General features: G+C 33.2%; 1 protein-coding gene across 3 annotated transcripts in view; it reads right to left on the bottom strand.

Annotated features, from left to right (window-relative positions):
- The window catches only part of LOC149805040 (uncharacterized), a 123,074-nt gene that overhangs the window by 4,771 nt on the left and 105,099 nt on the right, over positions 1–13,204 (bottom strand). For 2 of the 3 annotated variants that reach the window (XM_089946800.1, XM_089946792.1), the window contains exon 19: positions 12,704–12,866. The exons of the other annotated variant lie outside the window; for it this stretch is intronic. In XM_089946800.1, the coding sequence (XP_089802926.1) occupies positions 12,720–12,866 (147 nt within the window). In that variant the 3' untranslated portion in view covers positions 12,704–12,719. The remainder of the gene's footprint in view (positions 1–12,703; positions 12,867–13,204) is intronic. 3 annotated transcript variants of the gene reach the window in all.

The raw sequence follows: 13,204 nt of genomic DNA, 5'->3' as shown, positions 1-13,204 counted from the left end.
TATATATATATATATATATAGCTGGATATATATTCTAAACGACATAATCATCCACGACTTGATCAAAACATGTCTCTGTAAATAATTTTCTTCACATTTATATAGTTTGAAATCTCTGAAAAACTGCAGTAACAGATAATTAATGAAAATTTGGAGAGATATTTTCACATTAAAACTCATCAAAATAGCTTTTTAAAATGACACGTTTCATCTTAATGTGGAATGCATTCTCAGCATAACAATACATCACCAGTACAAAGGTAAGTAAGAACATAAAAACTCACAAGACACTGTGTAAACTTGCTTATAAGTCATACCCAACTGCAAAATGCACAGACCCAAATCTGTCATCACACAATGCACCTGAAGATATAGGACTATGTAGTTTCTTGGGACTAATCAGTAAAACAAATAACACATTATGCAATGGCAGATCTGGATCAATGTTCTTCTGCAGCTGGACCTGACTTTTATGCAAGTATTTACAGTCCCTCACCTTTGTGGCACAGGCTGGAACTTTTACAACACTTATATTTACATAAGGAAAGTACTCAATGTATTCTAACAAAATGGATTCAAAAGCCAACTGCAAAGAGCCAGATCTGCCACTGCATAATATACCAGAAGATCTGGATCTATGCAGACTGTTAGGACTCATCAGTAGGGCAAACAACATAGACCCTGATCTGCGAGCAATTTGTGCAACATCAGGCCTGTGTGTATGTTGCTTGCAGTTGTACTTCACTATATATATATATATATATATATATATATATATACACACACACACACACACACACACACACACACACACACACACACACACACAGGTAGCCAGTGACTTATTTTTAGTGTTTTGATCTCATTGCCCATTGTGTACATTGTAAGAAGAATAAAAGCAGAGACAGGGACAAATAAATGGACAGATGGAGAAAGTTATTAATATACTTGTTCACTTTTTCAAGTGTGGACATAATAAAATAGTTTGCAACTATATATATATATATATATATATATATATATATATATGAATGAATGGGCATTTCAATGACTACAATTTATTCTTGCTTGTAAGTCGAATTGTAAACAACAAACCGACCCTGACTGGCCACTGCATAATGCATCGACAGGTCAGGATCTATCTTGTCTATTCTACTGATTACTTCTAACAATCTGCATCTGCCACTGAATTAAACGACCTGGATCTATTCAGTATGAAGCAAGATTGAACTTCTAAATATACATGTCAAAATTTTGAAAATCAAATTCTTCTGTCTTGATTTCATATTCTGTCCATCGTGTGTATATTTTTCCTTCAATGCTGATACAATTGCTAGGTCATGCAATTCAACATTTAATGCAGGTTACTTCCTTGTTCCATCGAGTCAGAGAACATTCCATATTAAAATTTCAAATATAATATGCATTCACATACATGGTTTTCTGCATTGTTTCATTTCAGCTCTTTTTTAAACCAAAGTTTCACATTCAGCCTTGGGACTAAAATAATCTATGTCTATCACAGCAAACCTCTCAAACAAACTTTACAAAATAAGTCTGTATTAAAAAGAAGGTACAATTTATTTTTTAACACGATTCCGGATGGGACTGGAATGATCATTTAGTATTTGAAAAATATGTGAATAAACTTTCCAACTTCTACATGATTTTTAAGTAAGTGATTTTAGGATATGGGTACAACTGAAAAAGGTCCTCCTGTAGCTCATAAGGACCTATACAAAATTCATGCATTCCTTTAGTGAATCGGGTAATACACGTAATTTAACAAATCTAACAGTACATAATCTAAACAACTTGCAATAATTTTGTATCCCATAAACATGTGTACATAAACGAGCCATGAAGATGACATGTCAAAATAAAAATTACTGAAGAGTACCAGCATTCACAGATCTACAATAGAAGTGAATAGGAAAGTTTTATGTACTGCAAATAGAAAACAGAACAGCACTAATTTAGTCTTTTACACAGTAAAAACTCAAACTGCTTCAATGCTTTCAGTTTAATTAAAGACAAATCAAAATTACAGTCAAGCAATCTGTGAAGGGTTACTGATAAGGTATTCATCAAACCAAAGATAGGCAACTGCTAGTAGCAATGGAGCTAATTGGGGAACAAGAGGTCTGTATTAATATAAACACCACTTTCACAAAAAATTACTATAAATTTTACTTTTAATATCATTATTTGTAAGACCCCTGGGGCTTTCTTTGCCTTCATTACATACTAAGCCCCCCCCCCCCCCCCCAAATCCTTAGGGATGAGGTAAAGAGAACAATATCCTCACTCAGGTGCATGAGGAACAAAACAAATAAAGACCAGAGTCTGGTCTATTGCAGGGGTGATTTATGTTTGTTAAATGGGAGTTACAATTAACTACAGCCTGATTCAAGTACTGACAATTTATTATTTGCCTGTTTCTCTGTAATGAGATAAAACAAGCTCTCCTCTGGCTCATAAATCAGGGGCTCTTTCAAACACTGTGGAGAGAAGATAGTATTTAAGAGTGTGAATGACACTCAACACATAGTGTAGGGTGATTAGCAATGACTAAGAAATCAGCCTGATGTATACACAGACAGGGGATGGGGGCATCTCAATTAACATCATGGGGGACTGGGGGAAAATAAAGATTGCATCTTGTACAATACATATGGATGACTTAATGAGGCTGATGCTGGTGAAATATGTCAGGCTTGATTTTGATTACTTTCACAGGTGTAACTTAATCTTCATTCTATCTCAAGAAGAAATGCAACTAAATACATCATGTGAATTTATTGGATGGGTAGTATAGATATTAATTAATTTGTACATTGCATGGTTGCTATAGTACTAAGAAAATATTTTCTGCCAACTACAAGTTTAATTAATCAATATAATTGTCCTCCTGATAAATGTCACAGGAATATCTACTATATTTAATTAAAATCCTGAAGACAAATGTCACATGTGTATATACATAAAGTCCTTTTCATAAATGTCACAGGTATATCTACTATATGTAATTAAAGTCATGATAAATGTCACAGGCATATCTACTATATAATTAAAGTCCTTCTGATAAATGTCACAGGTATATATGCTACATGTAATTAAAGTCATGATAAATATCTCAGGTATATCTACTTTATATAATTAAAGTCCTTCTGATAAATGTCACAGGTATATGTACAATATGTATTTAAAGTCATGATAAATATCTCAGGTATATCTACTATATATAATTAAAGTCCTTCTGATAAATGTCACAGGTATATCTACTATATTTAATTAAATTCCTTCTGACAAATGTCATAGGTGTATATACATAAAGTCCTTTTCATAAATGTCACAGGTATATCTACTATATGTAATTAAAGTCATGATAAATGTCACAGGCATATCCACTATATATAATTAAAGTGCTTCTGATAAATGTCACAGGTATATCTACTATATGTATTTAAAGTCATGATAAATATCTAAAGGATATTTACTATATATAATTAAAGTCCTTCTGATAAATGTCACAGGTATATATGCTACATCTAATTAAAGTCATGATAAATATCTCAGGTATATTTACTATATATAATTAAAGTCATTCTGATAAATGTCATGGGTATATCTACCACATAAAAATGAAGTGCAACTGCAAAATATGAAAATAATACCCATAAAAAGAAAATCACACTATGTTAATTTGTTTATATTGCCTTATGGTGAACTTGTCAAGTCTTATCTATAAACAGTCCTAATCTCTGGCAAGCTATCAGCTCTAAGATTTACCATAGTTCATCTTAGCTACCTGTGTTGCCATTATATCACTAAGTGTGCAAAGCATTATGCAGGTTGCTTGTAAGTGCAACTTAGGGGCAGTAAAGTCTCTATTATGGTCACCATCTCTACCATAAATTGTATATGTATGCATATCATCTCTACCATAAATTGAAATGTATGCATATCATCTCTACCATAAACTGAAATGTAAGCATATCATCTCTACCATAAATTGAAATGTATGCATACCATCTCTACCATAAATTGTATGCATACCACTGCTGCATTTTTAGATATCATTTTGTCTCTTAAGTGAAAAATCAAGGTTAGTGCTGCCCAAAATGAACATTTTGAATGCTACCAGTTACCATGTATTAAACCTCTGGAGATTCAAGAAAAGTCAGCCCCCAAGGATATATCATAGAGAGGGCTGGGAGCCACCTAGGGAGGGCAGGGTACAGCACCCTCCCAAAACATGCGAGTGACAACACTGCCTTCCATGTACTAGATTTGACAGTCATCACATAATGTGCCAGTAGATTAGGGTCTAAGTTATTGCTATTATTTCTACTGCATAGTCCTAACAAACTGCATTGACTCAGCCCTGTTAGCACATTATGCTACTGCAGATCTGGGTCTGTGCAGTTGGATACCACTTATCTGCGAGTATAGATGGTAATAATACTGAAAAGAATTAGGGTAAAGAGTGTGACCCCAGTTACATGAAACTTTTATCCCCATGAAATCATATGTTCATCTCAAACTACAAAATGGAGCACAAAAAAAGGCAGTATTATAAGGAATATGTGTAATATGGTTAACAAAGAAAATCAAGTGGTAGTAATGATTATCTGAATGTTTGTCTTCATCACTGTTTCTCACTTTCTTGTCCAACTACAGTACAAGATGGAAAAGCATAATGTTGGTCTTCAACTTAAATCTGGAGACAACAATTTGTGTATAGGTGATAGATTTCTATTTATCAACCTATTTTTTTGTACCTGACAACAAATATAAATACTGCAGAAAAAGTAAAATGTTTGGGAGCACTGTCAGAAAAGGCTAACAGGTGTATATCATGATTTTCTAACAAAAAACTTCTTTGCCATATAAAAGCAAATGTAACAAATTTAAAAAAATTAAAATTTTCATTCATCAACTTCTGAGATTAAAAACAATAAAAGAGGACACAATAATGAAAACAGTGATGACCTTAAATTTGGTCAGTACTTGCTTTCAGAAACTGAATTAAGAAAACTAAGATGTAACTGACAACTATATTTTCAACAAGTGGTCCATGCAATTTGCCACAGAATAAAAACTGACAACAAAACTGTACCACATACATGTATATAACTGTAAATGTCTCATGATGTTGATAACCTTATAATTATGGAAAAGGGGGAGGGAGAGTTCTGCTGATTACTTTATGTCTGATCTACCCCACAAATGCTAGAATTATAATGTACACATTATTAAACATTAACAGTCTTAACATTCTTGATTAGCTGCTTGAAAGACAGTACTTGTATCTAGCCATCTGCTAATGTAGGCAAGACACAAACTGTGTGTCATCTTAAATATATTTTTCTGATGATACATCCAAGCTTGATAATAGCCCACTCCCATCTTTTACAGTGATAAAATTTATGCAAACGTTTACTCAAGAAAGCCTTATCCAAAGATACCTGTCCCCCAATTTTCAGTGCATCTACAGAACTGGTCCTTGGGCTAATCCCAGTAGAAACAGTGTATGCTGCAGGACCAATATGTTAGTCATACTTTTAGTCCAGTATCACTGTATTAAAAAGGTTACATAAACTATCATTTTTTTTCCTTCTATATTATCTCCACCTCAATTCTGATCAGAACCACAAATGGTCTGCCGCCTGGAGTCAAATTAACCAGCTTTTAAGACTATCATTTCAATCCCTAGCCTGTGCCTCAGTATCTTGATAATATCTGCCAAGTGCTTATCTGGCAAACTAATAGTTTGTTTGGATCTTGAATTAGCTTGTTGTGCATAAATCTGCTTTATTACTTCTCAGTTTGAATAGCAAATCCACAATTGACTACCAGGCTCAACCTCCTGTCACAAGTATAACACAGAATGGGTGGCAGATGTATTAGAAGGAAAAGACACAGAACCAGTCAAGTTCTAATTCATGTATGTCAGAGGATTCAAAAACAAAATTCTGTGAAATGCCTTTTTATCAAATGACATTAATGAGCTTAATTATAAATGTTATTATGGTTTACATTAGTTTTTCAAGCAGGCAAACTGTGGAAAAAAGAAATATTCTTTTTTTCACTTAGCAAGCATTATATATTTCAACATGATAAAAATCATATTTACTGTTTCAGCTTTATTTTAAGCACAGACATGTAATCTTGATAGTTTAAACCAAAAAATATCCCATGATTCTCAAACCTAGATGGCAGACAGTCTGGATCAGGCATAACCACCCTCTTCTTCTAATCTTGGATGTTTTGCATCTCTCAACACTGTGTGAAACATCAACAGGAGGAAAAAGCCCATTTCTCTGATCTTACAACTGCTTGCTTCAATCTTAAACATACCAGTACAGCTATTTCTCATCAAAGATTTCCAATACATACATACACACATACTCAGGTTTAGGTCAGAGCCAAAGCACAAACAGTTTAAATTAAAATCTGCAATTACAGATCACCCAATAGGATCTCTCGGATGATAATAGTGTTGAGAGCAAGCATCAAATCAATGATGCAAATACTGATGAGTGAGTCTACCTATTTGACAAAAAAATTTGGAACACAAATTTTTAAATCATCAAGGATGTATTTATAACCCATTATCCCTGTACACTATTCCTTATATGTTGCTCTTACTTGTCCTCTTTTTTTAGCAGCCTATATTACCTTATTCCCTTTTCCCTTAATTTGGGCCCTTCATTCCCTAAACTGTGCTTCCTTTCCATGAGGCATCATGTAAGTTGGTTTCTAATTTTGATTTCCTTGTCATTTATTCTAGAACTCTGAAAATTTGGCCATAATTTAAAAAAAAAGCATTAACCTTAAACTATGTAAGCAATTTCTATTAACTAAAATCAGAGTGACTTACATGTGCATAAAATGTTTTAACAAATTTAGGCAAAAGCTAAATGTGCAAAAGTTCATTTAACTCAACAGCAAAACGTTACTCAAGATATGCCTTGTTTTTTGGTGTAAGTTTAGTATAGTAATATATATATATATATATATATATATATATATATATATATATACACACACACACACACACACACACACATGATGATAAATAGAGGCTATTTCACAGTTGGAAATTTTATCTCGAACATTTCTCTGTTGGTTCAAAGATATCTTTTATATGGGCATGTACAGCACATGCATCTATATTCAGTCTCTATCTGCATGAACACAACATGAAAAGCTGAAATACTGCTTTATGGTGGGAGAACTACATGATAAGGATCATAAAACCATGTTTATAAATCAAGTGGAATAAAGGTCAGAATAATCAACCTTCCCACCAGCAAGGTTTGTGTAGGCCTGCCATATCATATAAATATTATTACTTAAGTATAAATAATCTCAATTATGGAAACCATTTGGGCTTGATGAGGCTGTAATAGATGGTAAAAGTGAAGACTGATCATGCAAGGAAATCTTAAGATGCTTGCACCTTATAATTCTTACTTTCTGATTGTTTATCTTTCTCATGTTTTTCCCACAAATTTCAGTATAAGAACTATAAAAAAGGAAGACTTTGTCAAGAGGAATAATGTCTTTATCACAATATTATCAATTTTATTTAGGATTCCCAATATAGCAAAGGGAGGTGGGGTGAGCTATTTCTTTTGACATTTCACTGTCATCAAGTGGAGAGACAGAGAGTAAGACAAGTTTCTCTGCTACATACACCATAAAATTCAAGAAGCATGTTATAGGTTGTATACAATTTTTAGACCCACACACTTCAGGTGGTACAATGTATAAGGGAAAATGATTTTTTGTGGTCATATCTTTCATTTATAAATACCATGCAGACTATCAGATCCAATTGCACTGATCAAGATCTGTCAGTGAATAATGCACCAACAAATCTATCTATGGAGTCTATTAGGCAAAATCAGTGGAACAAACAATACTGATCTTGATCTGCCCACACATTATGTACAAACTAATCAGGATCTATTTTGTTTGCAGTTGGATTGGAATTGTACAGATGGATGGGACTTACACACAAGTATATACAGTATATATATAGCAGAACCAGACTGGAAATATTTTTTTGTACAGCAACAGTTGTGGATACCATGTGACACAATGTGTATCTATTAATCACTCATCATCCAAGGCTTAGTCTTATCATAAAATACTGAGATTATCATTTTTAAAAAAAATGATGCATTCAGTTACTTACAGATGAGATTTAGATAACAGAAATTTATATAACAGAAAGGACAAATAAAATCCGAGTGCCTCCCTTATTAATAACTGAAATGTTACAACCAACAGGACATAAAGTATACAGGAATATTTTATTTATAACCTTCCAATCCTAAACCTTCACATTTTTTTGACTTTATCAATGCAAATTTCAAGATACATCTTATTTCCAAATGTAGACCTTGCATCTGACTGCACGGATCCCAACTCATTTTAATCATGATTTCAAAAGTCTGCATTATTCTGATTGGTTAAATTGCCACTTGTTGTCTTAACTAAAACGTTATTGCAACCTCGCATGCACAAGTGAGAGTGTTACAAGATTCTGACAACTCACCAGACATCTTGCCTGTGTACTGAGTTAGAGCATGCAAGTTGGCTTGAGTGTGCATAATGTATTATTAAGCACTGACGGAAAGTATTTTCCATCTACCTCCCCCTTTCAGCAATCCATATTTGCAGTTTTTAAAACTACAATTAACATGGATAAAGTAAAATTATCTTTTTTCAAAAAATATACTGATATTACTAAAAATTTAAATAATTATTTACCTAATTAGCTGAAAAGCACACCCTTTGCATCACTTCTTTGCTTTTTAAATTGTTAATTTTTTTTATCAAGAGCTCTCTTATTCCCAACAAGGCAAAGGACAACTACAAAACTGTCATATCATAAAACAGCTGCTGACTTTGATTTCAGCTGACTTGAGGCTTTATCAATTCCCCAAATTTGCATGCATCCAAGTTGAATATGATTTTCTGTCAGTAGATAGATTCATGCAGCAACTCTACAAATAATATAATACCCTGGCAGATCAAGGCCTATGCTGTTTGTTGGATTTCAAGTGAACAGTTACTGCAATCTGATTAAGAACTGACAGGTACTGACAATGGTTCCTATTTAGGTGACCTTTGGAATTCCAGGTCCCATTTTTAGTAACCTATCCAATAAAGCGTTGCATTTTGTAGGGAGCTGTGAGAAACAATATGTACCAGACAGCATTATTCACTTTCATAAATGTAAAAACTGTAACCTGTTTGGTAATTTGAAAGTCAACAGAACATAACCTTGTACCAGTATTGATTTTATTCTAATTTTATTCTAATTGCAGTTACTCTGATCTGTCTTAAATTGTTTGCAGCTGGATGAACATCAAGAATGGGTAAGACTATTGGGTTCTTCTCTGAATTTTTTGTATCAATCTGTTCCTAGATCAGGCACTGTAACTAAGAGACAACAAAAATTAATGCCAGCATGCTATCAGTGTAATATTAATCACCTGAAGTTCACGATCATGGAATTTAAAATAAAATGTCCACAATGATTTTGTAAAGATGAAATTCACATGCATTCTATGCCATAGGTTTCTTTTTATCTTTATAAAAAGTTGAGGAAGTTCCAAAACAAAACATCAACATTTTCCCCCATAAATGTCAAGGAATATATGCAGCTAAACAAAGTACAGTTATACATGCTGTAATATCCCCCCACCCCAGGCATGCCTTGTAAATGGTGCTCCATTCTGTGTGTTACATTTACCTACACAAAGAAAGTGCTTGATAGATGGGGCAAAAATCATGCAGGTGGCATATACAGCTTTCTCTCATAACAAGGTCATTTATTAAAACACAGTTCCAAGTAGAAGGTGGATATTGTTGTGGACCTATGCCATTTAAATGTGGTAGAAAAATTATATGTATAATGTACTTCACTATTATATGCTCTCATTATAAGGTCTATGTACTTCACTATTGGGTGGTGTCATTATAAGGTCTATGTACGTCACTATTTGGTGGTGTCATTATAAGGTCTATGTACTTCACTTTTAAGTGGTCTCATTATAAGTTGATATATATAGTTTACATAGCATTATAATGAGAGAGAACTGTATTTCACATATTTTCCTTCATGCTTCCTGGTTGATTAAAACAGTTTTAGAATCCTTCTAGATATTTGGCAAAATGCTAAATTCAAACAATTCTACAAAAAATACTGTCTTGGCACAAACCATGTTTTGTTGTATCCCAAAATGTGACTGTCAAAAACTGAGGAACAAACTTCTACACAAAATCTTAAATTTACAACAATTCTGGCAGAAGAATCGTATCTCTATGGCTCTACCATCTAATGCAAGCTCAATAACAATGGATTATGTTCCAAAATCACCACACTCTTCTTTCAAAAGAAAAAGTACATAGTCCTGACATAGACTCTGAAAGAGTTCCAATCCCACTTTTACTCTACTCCCAACCACTGCAACACTGATATTATGGGCACGGAACCCAGTGATGAGAAAGTTAATACAATATTTTATTCATTATGGTGGGAGAACAAAACAATGTTAAAATCAAGAGTGGTATAATTGTCTCAACCCACAGTTTAATTACTGCTTCCCAATGATTATTTAACACATATTTGCACTGAAGCTAAAACACAATGTGCAAGTTTCATGAATATGTAAAATGGCAGACTATGATCCTTAATGATTCATTTAAATATGAATGTCCATACCATTCATTATTTTCTTACAAAAATGTGTATACATACACTGACAGTAATTTTGAGTCTATAATCAAAGATTTTGCTGAAAGTGGATAAGAAATATCTATACAATAAAGATACAAGTTTATGTAATATAGTGAAGGTCACCTAATTATTATCAGAAATGACAAATAAATCTGTGAACAAATGATTATGTAATGATTAATCTGTGATATACATTTTAAATTTAGGGTCCATAGGCAATATTGATAAAAAGTCATTCGTCAATGATTGCAAATTTAAAAAAATATTCCATTCCCAAATGCAATTTTGGACAGTCTTTGTTCTGTCTGATGAAAGGAAGAATTGGTGAACTGTAAAAATCATATTCTTCATGTGCGACCTATTTTTAAATTATCTCCTCAAATAGGCATGTCAAGGAAAGTGAATATTCCCTCTTATGCCATCAATAGCTAGCTATTCCATTCAAACGATTCATAAAAAAACTGGACTACTGCTGAAAATACTGCCTGTGCTCATCTGAGCAATTACACCTGCACTCTTTCCTTCCAAAGTCCCACTGATAATCTCAGTGGTTTTGGAGAATGTTGTACCTAAACAGATAATGAATATCCATGCTCATGAATTTGTATTAGCAGGTAATTGTCTGTGTGTGATTGATAGCAACATGATCTTATTCATAAAGTTCTGTTTGGGCACAGATTCGAAGAGTCTTACATGACATTAAAAATTGTTTTTATTATCCTGCCCAACACCAGTACCCATCTACCCCAATCCTATAACAAGACAAAGTGAACACATGTGACACTTTTTGTTTATTTCAACAATGTGAATGACACAGATGATTTAATAAAAGAAAATATTCAAGATACGAGCTTTACATACACATAACAGGCTGGTATTGACTTATAGTTGTCCTGTGTTACAATTAAAACTTTCAGATCTTTATACCAAACCATTTCGTATAAGCAGGTATTCACTATATCAAAGATTTCTTGGTTTTTATGTAGAAAGATATCAATATATTTGTAAATGAATGAGATTCTTCAAACAAAACACTACCTCGGTACAAGAAATTCTATCAGATCACAAAGGGTGTCATAACTGCATAGGTTTACTCAACAAGTGAGTCATTATATCAATTTCAAGAGTGACAAAATACCAACAAAATCTGGAATCCACATATTTGAATTCACTTACCTGAAAACATGCATTCAAGCCAACCATCAGTAAGATAATGTAAGGGAGGCAACCATTTCGGACTGCACTGATGTAGGGGAAATATTATGTTACAACCTGGACTACTATTCATAAGTAAATAATGCACAAAAAAAAAGTCGTCAAATGAAATATTTCCTGAAAATATTTGATACATTTTTGACAATGGTTTATCAGTCTCTAGACATGGAGAATATCCTGGTGAGTAATTAAACCCAATAGAATTAATCTACTCCTATGTCAACCAGAAGTGGCAAAAACATTGGCTGACTGGTTCAGTACTAACCTCCCACCTTTCCAAGATCCACCATATCCTAGTTGTTGTAATATGTTGTTACTTTAAGAAATTGGGAGTAAAATTAAGGTTTAAGGGTACAATAAAACAGCAAAAAACATTTCCATGTAACTCTGCATGAAAAGTAATACACAAATTGTTGACGTAGTAATTCTTATTGGGCAGTATTGTTTAGTTTTATGCTGGAATTTAAAAACAATTTTGTTATATTATGCACAACATCATTATGAAGCTCTTCTCATTGGAACACACATACAGATAACACTTTTGAGGATTAAAACAATAAAGACGTAACAATTGCCAAATAATACAATAATTAATTTTACAAAAATGATAATGAACAAATATAAAACTTACCTCCAACCTTACCTTTCTTTCATTTTCAGTAAATGCATTCTCAACCTTGAAATCTTACTTAACAAGACAAAACAACATAAAAAGTAAGCATATACCTTTATTGTTAAAAACTTAAAAATATTTTGTTCTGTTCAGCTGTCTGTCTGCATAAGAGTCATCTGTAATCCGTTCCCAATCCCTCTGTGTTTGACCAACAACAAATCCCAGCTCTCTACGTCTTATCTGTTCCTTTCTCTCCTCAATATCTGCCCAGCGAACCTAGATAATAAAAAAAGCAGATACTGATGGCGGAAAGCTGTTCTTTCTGTCTATATTCTAATTAAATCTGTTGTGACTATTGAAACTGTATAACCATTCTAATTAAGTCTTCTGTGACTACTTAAACTGTAAAGCCATTTTTCTAGTCATTATTTAATAAGGGAGTGGCAACCATGTTGTAGTACATCCAATCCCTCCCAGAGCTGACAGCGCTACAATTCACTTAGGTAAATAGTTACGTCATATCACTGACATCATAAAACAACCAGTTCCTTTCAAGCTGCTATTTAAAAAAAATAACCGACATCCTTAAGATAACTGTCATCATATGATGCAGC

The sequence above is a fragment of the Sinohyriopsis cumingii genome, chromosome 2 (genome assembly GCF_028554795.1).
Source record: "Sinohyriopsis cumingii isolate HCF-2022 chromosome 2, ASM2855479v2, whole genome shotgun sequence".
Taxonomy (NCBI): domain Eukaryota; kingdom Metazoa; phylum Mollusca; class Bivalvia; order Unionida; family Unionidae; genus Sinohyriopsis; species Sinohyriopsis cumingii.
The sequence above is the reverse complement of the archived record's forward strand: the minus strand, read 5'-3'. Positions and strand labels throughout refer to the sequence as shown.